Source organism: Chrysemys picta, chromosome 7 (assembly GCF_011386835.1).
Source record: "Chrysemys picta bellii isolate R12L10 chromosome 7, ASM1138683v2, whole genome shotgun sequence".
In the NCBI taxonomy this organism is placed as follows: domain Eukaryota; kingdom Metazoa; phylum Chordata; order Testudines; family Emydidae; genus Chrysemys; species Chrysemys picta.
Genome location: NC_088797.1, coordinates 128,847,818 through 128,864,528, shown reverse-complemented (window position 1 = coordinate 128,864,528; position 16,711 = coordinate 128,847,818). Strand labels below are relative to the sequence as shown.

At 66.2% G+C, this 16,711-nt stretch overlaps 2 protein-coding genes across 7 annotated transcripts in view; one reads left to right on the top strand and one right to left on the bottom strand.

Annotated features, from left to right (window-relative positions):
• Positions 1-2,192, top strand: part of GOLGA7B (golgin A7 family member B) — a 29,236-nt gene extending 27,044 nt beyond the window's left edge. Inside the window, exons 4-5 of the mRNA XM_065552744.1 lie at positions 1,605-1,706; positions 2,052-2,192. Coding sequence (XP_065408816.1) covers positions 1,605-1,706; positions 2,052-2,138 — 189 coding nt within the window. The 3' untranslated portion in view covers positions 2,139-2,192. The remainder of the gene's footprint in view (positions 1-1,604; positions 1,707-2,051) is intronic.
• The window catches only part of CRTAC1 (cartilage acidic protein 1), a 42,832-nt gene continuing 27,114 nt past the window's right edge, over positions 994-16,711 (bottom strand). For 2 of the 6 annotated variants that reach the window (XM_042846020.2, XM_042846021.2), the window contains 10 exons: positions 16,417-16,551; positions 15,899-16,044; positions 14,395-14,531; positions 13,587-13,669; positions 12,477-12,577; positions 10,020-10,188; positions 8,818-8,963; positions 7,255-7,398; positions 5,286-5,411; positions 994-4,897 (listed from right to left, as the gene is read on the bottom strand). In XM_042846020.2, coding sequence (XP_042701954.2) covers positions 4,523-4,897; positions 5,286-5,411; positions 7,255-7,398; positions 8,818-8,963; positions 10,020-10,188; positions 12,477-12,577; positions 13,587-13,669; positions 14,395-14,531; positions 15,899-16,044; positions 16,417-16,551 — 1,562 coding nt within the window. In that variant the 3' untranslated portion in view covers positions 994-4,522. Of the gene's footprint in view, positions 4,898-5,285; positions 5,412-6,280; positions 6,983-7,254; positions 7,399-8,396; positions 8,440-8,817; positions 8,964-10,019; positions 10,189-12,476; positions 12,578-13,586; positions 13,670-14,394; positions 14,532-15,898; positions 16,045-16,416; positions 16,552-16,711 lie in introns of those variants that run through there. The other 4 variants (XM_008179829.4, XM_065552742.1, XM_024100474.3 and 1 more) reach the window with 4 other exon arrangements.

Below are 16,711 nucleotides of genomic sequence, written 5' to 3'. Positions count from 1 at the left end.
ATTCATAAGCACTCTGGAGATATTTAAGAGTAGGTTAGATACATGTCTATCCGGGATGGTCTAGACAGTATTTGGTCCTGCCATGCGGGCAGGGGACTGGACTCGATGACCTCTCGAGGTCCCTTCCAGCCCTAGAATCTATGACAAGCTGACGTGTTTCTATGAATAATACCCCGTCTCCGGAGCAAGCAATGCTCCATGGAGAGCCCCTGCTGCTACCTACGGCAGGAGGGAGACAAATATTAAAAATTACTTCCCTTTCTGCAGCTCCCTCTGCCCTTCTCCTCCCTGTGCCTGACCAATCCTGCTCCTCCCTAGCCCCCGCTGCCCACTGCCGCTCCCTTCCCGTTGCCCCCATCTCCAGCCCAGCCCAGCCCATGGTGAGTGGCTGATGGCGACTCAGCTCATTGCCGGGTCCGGGACGACACTAAGCACAGGAAACAGCGCAGAGCCGTGCCCGGAGCCGAACGCGCTAGCTCAGGGCCTCTCTCAAGGACAGCAGCCCCTTCTCTCACATACTCTCTTCCCCCAGCATCAGAAAGACAGCCTAGCCCCGAGAGTGGGAGTAGGTGCCTTTTATAAGCCTGAGGGACAGTGTGGGTGAATGGATCTGTGGGTGTGCAGGGAAGTGAGTGTGAGTGGATCTGTGGGGAAATGAGTGTGAGTGGATCTGTGGGTGTGCAGGGAAGTGAATGCGAGCGGACCTGTGGGTGTGCGGGGAAGTGAGTGTGAGCAGATGCGTGGGTGAGTGAGTGTGAGTGGATCTGTGGGTGTGCAGGGAAGTGAGTGTGAGCGGACCTGTGGGTGTGCGGGGAAGTGAGTGTGAGCAGACCTGTGGGTGTGCAGGGAAGTGAGTGTGAGCAGATGCGTGGGTTTGCGCGAATCCTGAGTGGAAGAAGAGGGTGGATCGGATCCACTGAAATCGAGCCAAGTGACGGGAAAGGGAAGGAAATAGACACACAATCTGGTACAATAATATTAGGATAAAGGAAGCTCTAGGACTATTGGTTTATTGCTTTGGCGTCTCATTAACAAGGTTTCGTAGCCCGGTAGGTTCCTGACCCATCCAGTCCACACCAAACACAAACCCTGGTGGCTGGAGGAGTAATAATAAAACTACTAATCAGTTGCGCCTCTTCCCGCTGAGTTTAGACGTAGCCGCCCAAGAGCGAGTTTGAAGCAGGTAAATCTCAGCCCCGTTGTCCAGCCGGCGGAGCCCTTGGCGGCCTCGCAGACTTGCCCCTTAGCGGGACCCAGGTGCTGGGGCTGGGAGCCAGGACTCCTGGGTTCTAACCCAGCTCTGCCCCTGACTGTGAACGTGGGCCTGTCGTCCCCCCTCGCTGTTCCCAGGATCTCCCCCTTTCCCAAGCGGACAGTGACCTGCCCCCAGAGGCTGTTGCTGTGGGGCGGGCGCAGTGGGGCGGGTGTGCTGGTTAGCCTCAGTGACAGGCAGCACAGGCAAAGGGCCTGATCCCCTGCCAGGGAAGGATGCAGGCTGGTGCCCTGGGCCAGGGAAGGATGCAAGCTGGTGTCCCGGGCCAGGGAGTCACCCAGGTGCCCCTGGGCACACGGTGCTGACTGGGCTGTCCCCTTTGCCCTCGCAGGTGCTGAAGAAGATCTCCAAGTACATCCAGGAGCAGAACGAGCAGGTGTATGCGCCACGGGGCCTGCTGCTCACCGACCCCGTGGAGCGGGGCATGCGGGTCGTATCCTCCTGGGACGGACGGGCGGGCGGGTGGGCACAGGGCAGGGATGGGCAGGAAAGGTGGGCATGGGTGAGCCTGGTGGGATGGGCACGGGCACCGCTGCCCGGCGCGATGCTCTGACACTGGTGCACGTGGCTGCAGCAAACGGGCCCCTCTCTGCAACGCCAGCTCTGCCCCGAGCCCAAGACTGGCCCCTGCCCTGGCACTCAGCTACCCCCCCCCCCAATCCCCCCGGGGCACAGGGCTGGAGGGCCCCGGCTGACCCTGGGAACTGGGAGCAGATACTGGCACAGCCCTGCCTGCCCGTCCCCCTTGTCCTGCTGTCTGTCCTTAGCCTGGGCCCAGATCGAGATCTCCATCTATGAGGACAGATGCAGCAGCGGCAGCACCAGCAGCGCCAGCACCAGCAGTGGGGGCGGGGGGGGCCGGTGACTGGCAGGGAGTCCCTGCAGGGACGAAGGCCTCGCCGAGCTCCGCCGGCTGCGGTACCAGAGCACCCGCTTCTGAGCACCCCCGGGAGGGAGGGGCTGCGGGGACCCAGCGGAGACCTGCTGCCGGAGCGGGGCGAGGGCGCCTTGGGTTGAGCCCCGTGGGGCCCCTTGGTAGCCAGCCCAGCCCAGAGCCAATGGGCCTGTCCCAGGACTTGCCCCCAGCCCATGCCCTGGGCAGTGCCCCCTGGGGCATCCCCCTCCCATAAAGCCAAGAGCTGAAGGAGCTGCAGAGGGGGCAGCGGGGGATCCTGCCCCGGGGGGGCTGCCGGCCGCTGCTCCTGCTGCAGGGAGTGTAGCCCCGGCACACGGCGTCTGCACGGCCCTGCTGTGGCTGGCCAAGCCCCAGGCACCGCCCTGTACGGGGCGCTGGGCCTCCCACCCCAGGCCATGTCCTCCCCCCTCCGCAATCCCCTCCCAGCTAACGACTCCCACTCCCCATTCCCAGCTGCTTCGGGCCAGAGACCCGGCTTGGTGGGGCCCTGGGGCACCATCCGCCTTAGCTGTCCAGGCACCTGCCCCGCGTGAATGAGCCCATTGGGGACACTGGTGGACGTGCGGGGGAGAGGGAGGGGCTGGGCGGTGACGGCACATCCCAGGGGGTCACCATCCCTCGCCAAACTCCTCCTCAGCCAAAGGGATTGGAGCCCGGCCCCGCCCTGCCTGCTCCCCGTCCCTTCCCCGCACGTCCCCTGCATGAGCCCGTCGCTTCCCGCAGCATGAACCGCCCCACCCCAGAGCTGGGGCCGTGTCCTGGGGGCTTTGTGCCCCCATCAAAGGTTAAAGTGCTGACCCTACCCACGGGGGAGGAGCGACCCATCAGCCCCATCAGGGGCGCCCCCCCCAAGGCAGTTTTCCTGGAAGGTGCCCCCCCACGTCCTGCCTGGGCTGGGAGGTGCCCTGAGCCGGGCCAGCTCCAGTGGGGGCAGGGATGGGGCTAGAGAGGAGAGCCAGGCCCGGCCCTATGGGGCGGGGGCACTGCAGGGAATGGGGCAGAGGGTGACAGGTGAGGTTCCCTGGCCGGGATGATACGCAGCAGGGGGCGCTGCAGAGCCTGGGGCAGAGGGGCGATGGGGCCAGGGCCCGCGGGCAGGGCTGAGCAGGTATCGCTCTCAGAGGGCTCTGGGAGAGCAGGCTGGGGGCACAGAGCACTGGGAACGGCCCCCCCCTGCCCCCCCGCCCCCCCCGGACACACAATAAACCTTGTGCTGCCAGCCCTGCTGTCTGCACCACTTCCTCCCGCGTCGAGGGGACGAGGGAAGCGGGCAGCGGGGGGGCCCTGCTGGCTGGGGGGGGCCTCTCCTGGCCTGGGGGCGGCAGCCGGGCAGCAGGCCTGGTCTGGACCTAACACCACAATCGCAGGGCTGGGGAGCCCGCTGGTACCGGGGCTGGCCCAGAGCTAGGTCCAGGGAAACCAGCCCCCTGGGGGCAGGCAGCTGCTGGGGGTCTCTCCCCTGGCTCACGTAACCCCCCTGCCTGGGGCCAGGGGCCAGGGGCCAGGGGCCCCACTCCATCCTGCTCCCCCGCAGCTAGCTCCCCTGGCCCCACCTGGTGGTAAAAGGCAGCACTGCAGCTGGGAGTCCGTGCAGGGCGCTGTACAGCCCCCGTCGGCGCCTGCACCCCCAGCACACGCTGCACTGCCAGGGGAGCCCGGGGGGGGGGGGCCCTCGGGAACACAAATCCAGCAGGGGGCGACGGAACAGACAGGGGGCCAGAGGAAGGCGTGGGGAAGGGGGGGCACATTCAGGAGAAGGGGAAAGGGGACTAGACGCGGGGGGTGACAGCTGGGGCCAGGGCAGATCGGGGCTGGCCGGGCGGCACCCAGAATGGCAAAGAACAAGGGGCAGGAAATCACACGGGAAAACAGGGACGGAGGGAAAATCAGTGCGGGGGAAGGGGGGCTTCAGCCTGGTGTGGGGCAGGGAGCGACTGTCTGCGGGCAGGACGTTCGGCCCAGGCCGGGGTGTGACGGGCCGAGGACTGCGTCAGCCGGGAAATGCTTCATTCATCCAGCACCAGGCATGAGCAGCCCCGGCTGGGCCAGAGCCCTGCGCCGGCTGGAGGGGAGGCCAGGCCGCAGGGGGAAGGAGCCAGGGGTGCACGGCCCCTGCAGCTGGGGACTTGTTCCCTCGGTGCCCCCAGGGGCTGCAGTGGGTCTGGGGGTTGCTGTGGGTCTGGGGCGGCCCAGGGCTAGGGGCTGCAGTGGGATGGTCGCTGCCCTGGGCGTGGGGCTGCACTGGGCCTGGGGACTGCAGTGGGTCTGGGCAGCCCGGGGCGTGGGGGCTGCAGTGGGTCTGGGGGTTGCCGTGGGCGTGGGGCGGCCCGGGGCTAGGGGTTGCAGTGGGCATAGGGGCTGCCGTGGGCGTGGGGGCTGCCGTGGGCGTGGGGGCTGCCGTGGGATGGTGGTTGCAGTGGGTGTGGGGGCTGCCCTAGGCATGGGGCTGCCCTGGGCGTGGGGCGGCCTGGGCCTAGGGGTTGCAGTGGGCGAGGGGCTGCCGTGGGATGGTGGTTGCAGTGGGTGTGGGGGCTGCCCTGGGCATGGGGCTGCTCTGGGCGTGGGGGCTGCCCGGGGCTAGGGGCGCAGGCAGCGGCGCCGGTCGGGGCCCAGGGAGAAGCCGCTGTGGCAGTGGCAGTGGAAGGAGCCCTGGTCGTTGTGGCAAACGTGGTCGCACAGCCCCTGCTGCTCCCGGCACTCGTCCACATCTGAAAGAGAAGGGGGAGGCGTGACCCTGCCGAGCCCAGCTGGGCCACGGGCGCCGGGCTCTCTCCGGGGCGCTGGTGGGCGGGGATGAGGGCTGCGGTGCCACGCTCTGCCTGATGCCGGTGGAGGGAGCTGGGCAGAGACGGCAGCGCCAGGCGGGGCCAGCGGATGCCCTGCCTGTGCCAGTCCTGGCCACGCGTGGGCTCCCTGGCCACCTAGTCCGGGTGGCACCTGCCTCACAGGCCGAATTAACCCCTGTGCTGCTGCAGCCTCCTGCGTCCAGGCGGCTCTGCCCTCCAGCCTGGGACAATGGGGGGCCCCTTCCCCGGGCCCCGCTGCCTGCTGCCCCGGAACCCGGCCTGCCCCCCGGCCTGGGGCCCGGCTACTCACCCAGGCACTGGCCGGCGGCGTGGGCGTCAAGCCGGAAGCCCGGGCGGCAGCGGCAGGCGAAGGCCCCTGGGGTGTTGGTGCAGAGCTGGCTGCAGGCATGCAGCCCCCGGGCACACTCGTCAATGTCTGGGGAGCAGGGAGAGAGCAGGGGGGTCAGTGGGCGGAGCTCCAGCAAGCCCCGCCCCCTGAGCCTCACACTTGGCACCCCGGGTACTCGCATGCTGCCGAACTGTGCCATTGGCCGCGACAGGCATGTGACCGCCCCTTCCAACCAATCGCCCTTCAAACCGGAGCTGCTCATTCATTTTGGGGAGCCAAAAGCGGATTGGCTGAGGCAGGGTCACATGACTGTCAGCCCCCCCATGGTTCAGAACAGATGGGGGGGGGGTGTTAAAGATGTCCTGTAGGGGCCCCCTGATTGCCCCCCACCCACCCGCTCCCTGGTTGCCCCAGTGACCCCCAGCCCCATTCCACCAGCCCCTCCCCAGCCCCCTTGCCAGCAGCTGGCCCAGCAGGAGCTAATGGGGCCGGAGCCAGCCCGTAGCCCCCAGCCCGCCCATGGGTGCCGACGCCTTGGGCACGCTGGGCAGCACGGACGAGCTCTCAGCCGCTGGCTTGTGTCAGCTGGGACTGGTACAGCTGGGTCCGACGCCCACCCTCCATTCCCTTCCCCACGACCCTCAGCCGCCCTCTCTGCATGCGCAAAGCAGGAGGAGCGGGCCCAGCTCGGTGGCTGGGGTGGAGAAAGAGCCAGTCACCCACCCGGGGACCAGAACTCAGGGCCTGGGACCTGCGTACCCATCCCGTAGGCTTAGCACCGAGGGGTCCCGCCAGGGCGAGAGGGGGTATGACCCTCTCACGTTCCACCTGCATCCCATGCAGCCCCATGCCATGGCCAACCTCACCCCGCCCCAGGCACCCAGGGAGCTGGCACCAGCTTGGAACCAGCGGGGCCCCCAGGCATCACCCCCCCAAGCAACTCATCAGGCAGGTGCAAATTGACAGTATAGAGTTTATTGGGTCGCTTCTCTGGGGAGGGGCTGGAAGACTGAGCCGGGTCCAACTCTAGACAGGGGGGTCAATATTCTAGAAAACACAGCGGGGGGCGTCCTCCCGCACAGTGATTGGGGGGGGTCCTCCATTGCCGAGATGGGAGCAGGGGAAGCAAACCTTGCAGGCCAAACCAGCAGGCACATGATACAGAATCGATTCGACTGAGCAAGCAACTACCCCGGAGCCACCATCCTTGTTAAGGGCCAGCTCCCATGAGGGGGGCACTGACGGGGTCACAGGGCGCTTCCCTGTCTGTTTTCTCAGAAAACATGCAAGGGGTGATTGGCACAGGGCTCTGCCTTTAGCACGGTCGCTGCTGTGGCCTGGGTGGCTCCGTGCCCTGCTCAAACATGGCCCCGGCCCAGCCAGCGCTTCGAGGGGCATTGGAGGGGGGGGGTTAAAGAGACAGGAGGACAGAGAGGCGGAAAGGGGCCAGAGCGGGGCCAGAGGGATAGAGAGGCAGAGGGAGGCAGAGACAGTCCAGTCCGTACACACAGGCTGGCTCTGGCTGGTCATTGGCAAAGGTTAAAGTGCATAGAAGTGAAGGCAGAGTCCGAGGCCCAGCGGGAGGAGGGGGCTCGGGGGGCGCCAGGCCCAGAGCCGGCTCCCTGCAGAGGGGTATCCACCGAAAAAGGCCACTTGCGCTGCACAGAGAAGGAGAGACAGAGAGGAGGGGAGGGAGGGTCAGTGGCAGCCAGTCGGGGCAGAGGTTGGTCAGGGTCAGCCCTGCCATGGGGCTGGGACCAGCTCCAGGAGCATGGGCAGATCCACACAGCCAGTAACCAGGCCGGGCCTGCGGGGGGTGCCGAAACACCTTTAACCAGGGGCCAGGGCTCCCCAGGCTTCCAGAGCGCCCTGGCACTGGGCAGGGGCTGGTCTGGTTCTCTGGGCCGGGCAGCCTCGGTGTGGCACTCACCCACGCAGGCCGTGCCGTCCTCGCTGGGCTCGAAGCCCCTGCTGCAGCGCCGGTTGCTGCGGCACCGGTACCCGCCGTAGGTGTTGCTGCAGAGCGGCTTTTCCCGGGGGCACACGAAGGGGAACTCGGCACACTCGTCCGTGTCTGGAACCAGACAGGGCACAGCGTGAGCCAGGGCACAGCCTGGGCTCCGGGGCAGGTGCTTAGGGTTACCAGATTTAAAAAATAAAAAAAGAGGACACTCCACGGGGCCCTAGCCCCGCCCCTTTCCCACCCCAGCCCCACCCAACTCCGCCCCTTCCCCACCACAACTCCGCCCCTTCCCCAAAGTCCCCGCCCTAACTCCCCCCCCTCCCTCCCAGCCACGGGGAAAGGGCTGCCCCAGTGCTACCGGCTTCACGGTTTGCCGGGCAGCCCCCAGACTCTGCGCCCCTGCCCGGCGCTTCCCCAGCGCAGCTGGAGCCCGGGAGGGGAAGCGCCCAGCCGGGGGCGCAGGGTCTGGAGGCTGCCTGACAAACCGTGAAGCCGGTAGCGCTCGGGCTTCGGGCAGCCCCCGTGCCTCCGGACCCTGCGCCCCCAGCCGGGCACTTTCCCTCCCGGGCTCCAGCTGCTCTGCTCCGGCGGCGCAGGGTCCGGAGGCATGGGGGCTGCCCGAAGCCGGTAGCGCTCGGGCAGCTCGGCTCTTAAACAGAGCTGAAGAGTCAGGGGAGGAGCACAGCAGCCGCGGGAGAGGAAGTGCCCGGCCAGTATTTTTCCCGGACATGTTTGGCTTTTTGGCAATTCCCCCCGGACGGGGGTTTGATTACCAAAAAGCGGGACATGTCCAGGAAAACAGACGTATGGTAATCCTACAGGCGCTACAGCTCCCCACCCGCCCAGACGCGACAGCCACCATGGCTGGGCCACAACCAGGGCCCCCCAAGAGCCCCCTGGCCAGGCTGCAGCCCCGCACCAAATCTTTGCCCTACAGCCATGCAACAGCCCCCCGTCCTCCTGCCAGGCTGCAGCCCCCCTGCCAAGTAACCGGCCCAGAAATGCCCTGGCATACAGCCCCTCCCCTGGCCACGCTACAGCCCAAGCCCCCCGCATGGCTCCTGCCTGGCCCAGCCCCTCCCGCGGGCGCATCGCAAGCAGCGACTCACCAACACAGCGTCCGTTCTCATGCTGGGAGAACCCCTGGCCACACTGCATCAAGGGGAGAAGCACAGACCGGGGGGGCTGGGATTAGTGTGGGGAGGGGCTGCCCCAGGCCCCCCAGCTCAGGGCCCGCCCTGTCTGCAGCCAGGCAGGGGCACGGGGCACTGACTCCCCAGCGCTCCGGAGCCCACACACCAGGGACGGTGTCGCACAGGGCAGGGCAGCTGGCAGGGGTGGCGGGGCCTGGCCTGCCTGGGTGAGGCCAGAGGCACCATGTCCCTGGCCTGTCCCGTCCAAGCGGGTGTCTGTCTGTCTGTCTGCGTCCTGCTGTTGGCTCCCTGTGCCATGTCCCCCTCCCTGCCTCTGGGAGCTGCCCCCGGCCCGGCCCGGCCCCACTCCGTGCCAGGTGCGCTGCTTGGCACTCACCTCCAGTGAGGTGGGCGGGAGCTGACCCTCAGCACCCTGGGGGTAGGGGATTTCCAGCACCGAGTTGGTCTCGCTGCTGGCCACAGCCCGAGTCACGACCCTGCCATCCGGCCACGTCACCTCCAGGCTGCTGGCTTCGTCCCGGCCTGCGGAGGAGAAGCCATCAGAGCGGGCAGCCAGGGGGCCGGGCGAGGGAGCAGATCTCAGCAGTGCAGGCCACTGTCCGCCCAGGGGACCCTCCTCTCCCTGCTGAGAGCAACAGCTTGGGGGGCAGTGGGGTGGGCAGGGCGAGGGCCCAGCGCCAAGACACGGTTCAGTCCAGTTCCTGAGCGCTCAGCTGTCCTGCTCACCCCACGGGCCTGGCTGGGCCGGAACCGGGGGGGATCAGGGGGCCTGGAAGCGCCCGCCTCTGCACAGCAGCAGCTTGGAGGGGGCAGCAGGAGCTGCTCAGCTCCCCCTCCCGGCCCAGGCAGCAGGCACCTAGCTGCAGTCAATGCTTTGAACCCCAACAATGAGCCCCCAGCCCCCCAATCTGTTAGCCACCAACTCTCCGGGCCAGAGAGTGTTAAAGGAACAGACCCCGCCACAGCAGAGCAGGGGGAGGAGGAGGGAGAACCCAGGGCGGGGTTAGCACATGGCAGCGGGTTGGAACTGAGGGGCATCAGCAGGGCTGTGGGGAGCCCAGGGCTGGATAAGCAGGGGCTGTGGGTCGGGAGTGAGGGGCGCTGGCAGAGCTGGGGGGCCAGGGCTGGGCTGGCAGGGGCTGCGGGTTGGGAGTGAGGGGCGCCGGCAGAGCTGGGGGGGGGCAGGGCTGGGCTAGCAGGGGCTGCGGGTCGGGAGTGAGGGGCACCGGCAGAGCTGAGGGGGGGGCAGGGCTGGGCTAGCAGGGGCTGCGGGTCAGGAGTGAGGGGCACCCGCAGTGCTGGGGGGCAGGGCTGGGCTAGCAGGGGCTGCGGGTCGGGAGTGAGGGGCACCGGCAGAGCCGGGGGGGCAGGGCTGGGCTAGCAGTGGCTGCGGGTCGGGAGTGAGGGGCACCGGCAGAGCTGGGGGGGGCAGGGCTGGGCTAGCAGGGGCTGCGGGTCGGGAGTGAGGGGCACCGGCAGAGCTGGGGAACACAGCAGGGAGTCTAATGCTGCCCTGACCGCATGTCTCAGCTCCGGCCAGGAGCCGCAGACGGATGCCCAGGGCTGCCGGCGACTCACCTAGGCCGAAGTGCGCCACGGGCTCCATCTCGCACAGGTAGCCCGAGCCACCGTCGATGATGCGCAGGTGCGCCCCACTGCGCTGGGTGAACAGCACCACCCTGGCCCCCCGCGCAAAGGCCCCAAAGCGGGTGCGTGGGATGACGCGGAGCCAGTTATTGCCAGCGCCCTGTGGGAGACAGACAGGTGAAACGAGCCGGGCAGGGGGGTGGGGATTTTCTGGGAAGTTTGTAGGAATACTCTGTGTGCCTCAGTTTCCCCCATGCTGCTCTGTCACCTGGGGGTGGAGAAGGGCTGGATACTTGGGTGTGTGGACCAGGCTGTAGCCTCCTGCTCAGGGTGCTACCCAAGACCTGCCTAGCTAGGGTCCAGCCCCTCCTAACCCCCTGCTGTAACCGCGCCGGCTGCGCCCCGGCAGGTGCTGGAGGTGGGGGGCATTGCACCCCCTGGGGGTCCATGTCTCTGTCCGGTGGACTCGCTGAAGGGAGCTCACGGCATGAGCCAGGGGTGCTGAAGGCTCGGTCCAAGGGGGCGGTGAAGCCGAGGGGCTTCCCCAGCGACAGAGCGAGCCCCTGGGGGGGTCTGGCTCCCTCCCGGGGGCCTCCCGGGGGCTGTTGAAGAGAACTGGCCCTGTGACGGGGGGGCAGAGGCGTGCTGGGGAAGGCACCACGAGGATGGGAGGTTGCTGAACGCACCAGAAGTATTTTGCTGTAAGTTCCTGGCAGCCAAAGGGAACAGCAGGAGAAGGGGGTGTGACCTGTCCCTCGGGGCATCGCCAGCCCCTGCTGGGAGAGGGGGGGAAGCGGGCAGCAGCTGGCACGGCTGGAGAAGGACGATCGGTCCGAGAAGCAGGTTCTAGGAGGGTCTGAGAGCAACAGAGGCAGCATCTGGAGCAGCAGCAGGGCGTCCGTGCCACCTGGGGCTCCCGTCTTGCAGGGGGTGTCCTCGCGACCTGGGTCCCCTGACAGATTGGAGTGGGGGGAGCTGAGCAGAAAACGTGGCTTGTGGACAGGAAGCCCAAGGATCTGCACAGCGCAGGCCGGCCGGCAGAGCAGTTTGTGGGCAGCAGGGCCAGGCATGGAGAGATCTGGAGGGACCGGCCCAGGTCAAGGACCCAAAGAGAGGCCACCCAGGGGTGCCCCAGAAGCAGGACTCTGGGAAGCCCAAATCCGGGGTGATGGTGGATGCGGCTGACCCCCTCCAAGGGACCTCAGTGACCTGTGATGTCGTTTGTGTGGAGCAGGCGTCTTTGGCCCCAGGGAGGTGGCTGGGAAGGAAGTGCAGGTACTGGACACGGGCGCTGAGGTGACGCTGGCACGGCCCCGGGGTGGGCCCAGAACAGTTAGTGCCCACGAATCTTGTGCCCTGAGGGGGGTGTTTGGCCCCTCAGTGAAGAAGGACCCGAGATGGGGCCAAGGAGGGGCCCAAGAGGCAGGATCAGCGACCCACAGAGGTGCTGACGGGGGATGATCCGGACTTGTGACTGGAGCTAAAGCCTGCACACACTCCCCAGCCTTGACTCGGGGTCGCAGACTGTTGCGGGGGGGGGGGGGGTGGTGAGGCTCCGGCTGGGGGAGACACTCCCGGGGACCAGGCTGAATGGGGCAGAGCCAGAGACTTCATCTGGGGGAAGGGGGATGACACAGTGGGAATGTGCTTAATGTTTTCCCTGAATACTGGGTGTGCGCCTCAGTTTCCCCTGTGTGTTACACAAATACCTAGGGGGTGGGACAAGGGGCTGTGATTTTTGCTGAACTCCCAGTGGGCAGGTTCGCCTGCCCCTCGCTGCCTCTACATAGATAATGGCCGAAGTACTCTGTAACCCGGCAACGGATGGTTGGGGCTGTGACAAGTTGGAGCAAGGAGAAGGGTAGAGACCAGGTGGCCCTTTTGCCTGGGAAAGAGACAAAGGACGGAGGAGGGGCAACAGGAGTGTCTGAGGCTGGGCTGCTGAGAGCGAGTCAGGCTCCTGGTTTGGGACTCCGGGGGGATCCCCCCAGATGGACTTTTGTGAATGTCCCGATTTCTGTGCTCTGTTCTACGCTGTGCTCCCGAGCGACGACTAATAACCCGTCTGTGTCCCACGCTGGCCGAGAGTCACTGCTGGCTGCGGAGTGGGGGGCAGGGCCCGTGGGGGGCGCGTGAGGCTTCCCCAGGTGTCCGATCCAGGGGCACTCGCTGCAGGGAGCTCCCGGGGTGGGGTGAACAGGGGGCTGAACGCTCCGAGGTCAGACCCAGGAAGCAGCGACGCCCAGGAGGCGTCTTGCCCTGGGGAGTGTGTGCCCTGAGGGGAGCCGCCCTGCACCGGAGCCCTGCCTGACTTCATTCGGGGCGGTGCCTGCGCACCCAGCCGGGGACTCCGTGATGGGGAAACTGAGGCACGCACAGTATTCATATAAAGTCTTTACAGCAAAGCCCTAATGCGGCCCAGGGGGCGAGCACGGGGCTCCAACGCACCTGGGTGCCCCTGAAGACAGAGAGTGGCTGCGCCATGGACTCGCCGTGGGACAGGATCAGGTCCAGCAGCCCATCGCCATCGAAGTCAGTCACTGCACCCCCTGCAATGACACCAGGGTCTGGGGGTCAGCCCCCATCGCAGTCCCCCACCTCCCCGGCCCAGCTCTGCCCGGCTCTCACGCCAGCCCCGGCTCAGCCTGCACCTGGGGAACAGCTCAGGTGTCCACAGCCTTGCAGGGATGATCCACCCCATGCCCAGTAGCCATGTCGGGCTGCAGGCAGCCCAGAGGGACAGACAGCCGGGGAAGCAGCCCAGGCTACAGAGGGCCATTTCTTGCCTAAGATGAAAGAGAGTCAGTGTCAGGGGTAGAACCCAGGAGTCCTGGCTCCCAGACCCCCCTGCCCTGACCCCCTAGCCCCATGTCCCTCCCAGAGCTGGGGATGGAACCCAGGAGTCCTGGCTCCCAGCCCCCCCTGCCCTGACCCCCAGCCCCATGCCCCTCCCAGAGCTGGGGATAGAACCCAGGAGTCCTGGCTCCCAGCCCCCCTGCCCTGATCCCCTAGCCCCATGCCCCTCCCAGAGCTGGAGATGGAACCCAGGAGTCCTGGCTCCCAGGCCCCTGCTCTGACCATTAGGTCATGCTGCCTGTCAGTAGGTTCTTCAGCTTTCCTGCCTGTCGCCTGCAGCACGCACGGAGCCAGGTTCGGGTCCCCGGGGTGGGGTTACGTCAGCAGCCACTGGCCTGTGCCAGGCTTGGGTCCCCGCACTGAGGGGCAGCCCCCTGACCCCGACCCCCAGGAACTGACGGAGGCACTGGGCAGCTGAGGGCGCAGAGGCGCCAGGCCGGGGGCAAGGACGGGAGAGGACAATGGAGCCGTCGATCCAGCCGCCCGCAACCCGGAGCCAGCCCAGGATTCGCCCGCTCGCTCCCAGTCCCGCGCAGTGGCTGCAGCTCCCCACCCAGCCCTGCAGGCGCCCCCTGCTGGCCAGCGCTGACTCATGTGTCACCCCACTGACCCCCACAGTGCCCAGGGTCCCCAGGCAGCACACCCTTGGGCATCTCAGCACCTGGCCCAGCCCCTGAGGGGCAGCAGGCGTGGGGGACTCACCAGTGCCCCGGCCCTCGGGCTCCATGGCATCTCCTGGGTTCAGCTCCTCGATCACGGGGTCTGAGTGCTCCCTGCGGATGATCCTGCAGGGCCAGGCAGGGGACGAAGGTGAGAGCCAGGCTCCGGGGCCCCAACCCCACCGGCTGCCCGAGCCCCTCCATGTCTGTTGGCCACGCGACCCCCTGCCACGCGAGCCTCTGGCTCCACGCAGGGTCCCTGGGCTGCAAGGGGCAGGGTTGGCAGAGGGGGCAGCCGTGTCGGGCGAGACCCCATGCCAGCGCTGCATCCCGGCGGGAGCCCTGCCTGGCGCACACAGCATTGTCTCCCTTCGGCACTAGGCAGGGACAGACTCGGAGCCCCTGCTGGAGAGACTGCCAGGCTCCCGCAGAGCCAGATGGGCCTTAGTGCGGGCAAATGGCGGGGCCGGAGAGTGGCCATGGGGCTGGCCGTGCGGACACTTGGCACTATCCACCCGGGACAATGAGCTATCAATCCCCACAATTAACGAGGGGCCATTAGCGCTGTGAGTGAGGGGCTAATAATGACATTGCAAAGGGCTTAGTCACAGTGGCTGGTGCCCGTGGGCTCTCGTGGGCACACCTCCTGTCCTGGGCACGGAGCACAGCTCCACGCCAGGGGCACCGGCATCCAGCCCGCCCGCTCGCCCACCCTACCTCCTGGGCACGCAGCCGCGGTCCCCGGCTCTCCTGGGCCTGTGGCCCATCTCCTGGGTGGGCAGGTGAGCTGCTCCCAGCCCCCGCCCGGTAGGCAGCCTGCCCTCTGACCCTGCCCTGGCGGGCGGCCCTACCGGAAGAGGCGGTTGGCGGAGGAGCCCCGGTACGCGATGTTGTTGAAGAACACCTCCAGCTCCTGGTCGTTGTCGAAGTCGGCCGCAAGGACGGTGCGGACGGGGGACGGCATGGAGAACTTGGGCGTGGCGATGTCCTGTGGGAGAGACAGGTCAGGGTGTAGTTCTAGGATTTATTGTTTGTATTTTGTATAATTTAGAGTGAAGGAAAAAGAATAATAAGATAATAATGTAGCCATGATTGTTTTGCTTCTGCATTGCAACTTGATGTTCCTGTTCAAAATGTTCTGTGGAAATTAATTGTGGTTTGTGTGTGAATGAGGAATTTGTGTGTTAAGAGAGAAGTGTGAAGGCCATCGCTGAACCAGATGTTTTAGGGAGAAACCAGAGACAGACGCAAGGGCGCCAGGAGGCTGCAACACGCCCCTATTGACATGTCAGAGGAAGGCAGATTGACGACTGTAAAGATGAGACAGACACCTATCAGTGGGGACAAGAGAGCAGTGATCAAACCCAGCCTGGGGTAACTCCCTGAGACACGTGAGGAAAGAACAAGATAAAGGATGAGAAGGCCAGTTTAAGAAAACAAGCCCTTGCCAAACAACAATTGATTACAGCATGACTCGTTGGTCCCAGTGAAGGAAAATCACTATATAAACAGGGGGCCTTGCCATGAAACTTTGGGTTTGTCCTGCCAAGACTTCCCCAGAGCAGCGTGTCGCAACCAACAGAACCCGGCTCCTCCCTACCTGTGATCAACCTGGCCGCAGTGTGTGTGTGTGTGTGTGTGTGTGTGTGTGTGTGTGTGTGTGTGTGTGTGTGTGTGTGTGTGTGACTGAATGCACATGCTAACCGTTGTATTTCCAATAAACGCGGTCTGTTGCCATTTCCCCTGAAAAAGATCCTGTGTGCTTCTTATAAGCATAAGGACCACAGAGCGACAGGGGCTGGCCAGCACAGTGGGCAGCGCCAACGGATATCTTTATGAGTCCGGCATGCCTCAGTTTCCCCTGCACTGTTCCCCCGTGGGTGGGACAGGACTGTTTGCTCTCAGGACAGGCTGAGACAAGGGTGGTGTCGCCTGGCTGACTGGGCCTGGCCCCAGATCAGTGGAGATTTGAGACGCCGATGGCAAGTCCAGTCCCCAGGACACTGACACCCAGAGCCCCAGGGGACAGAGATCTCCCCGCCTCTGCGCAGGGAGGCTGAGCCACCCCCCCAGCTGGAGATCGAAGGGCTGGGAGGCGGGGGGGGGGCTCAGACAGGGCTGCTGGAAAGAGCCGGGTCTCACTGGGAGTTGGACCACGGAGGTCACAGCCCAAGAGAGCTGGAACCAGGGGCGCCCTAGAGCCTGGCCGGGCGCGGGACTCCCCAGAATGGGCCGTGAATGACCCCCCGCCGGGAGAGCTGGGACAGCAAGCCCCCCGGGGAGGGTGTGGAAGCCTGGGGGAGCTGAGGGCCCTGATCCCAGTGCCCCTCGGCAGCGTGTGCGCCCCACTCTCACCCGGAAGCGGACCCGCCCGCTGGCGCTCATCTGCAGGTAGAGGCGGTGGGGCCCATTCCAGTTGCCGTAGACGATGTCCACTTTGCCGTCACGGTTGAAGTCGGCCAGGGCCACGCCACGGCCGTGCTGGTAGGGGTCATCCAGGCCTGCAGGGCAGCAGAGGAGACTGTTTGGGAGTGGGGTAAAGGACAGCGACACCCCCAGCCCCACAGCAGAGGGAGCCCCGTCTCCGCCTGGGCCGAGCGCCACGGGGGGCTCTGTGTGGCATGCGGCCGGCCGCCCCCAGAGACAGCGGGGCCAACTCAGCTGCCCTGTTCCCCCCCGTCCCATTCTGTCAGTGCCGCTTGGCTCCCAACCCTGATAAACCCACGCTCGGGGTCCCCAGCTCGGCCTCCCACGGGCCCTGTGGGTATCGCTCGGGCGCTCTGGCCCCTGTAATGCCAGGCCTGGCCCCCTGGCCACGCCACCGCCCCTCCCCCCGCCGGCTGCAGGTCCCTCACCCGCCTGCGCTCACTCACCGACGCTGGCAGCTGCGTCGACGAAGCTGCCGTCCCCCTGGTTGTGGAAGAGGAAGTTGGGCCCATTCTCGTTATCGCAGAATATGTCCGAGGCGCTGGTGCTCAGGATGGGGCCCACCGCTACCCCCCGGCCGCCTAGGGACAGCAGGGCACAGGTCAGGCCCCAGAGCTTGTTAGCACAGAAATCAGTGACTTTCAGCCAAGTCCCTCTTGGGCCAGACGGCCTGGACCCCCCTCTTCCAGTCCTCCCAAGCAGACTGCCAGCTTCCAGCGACCCCACCTCCAACACCCCCAC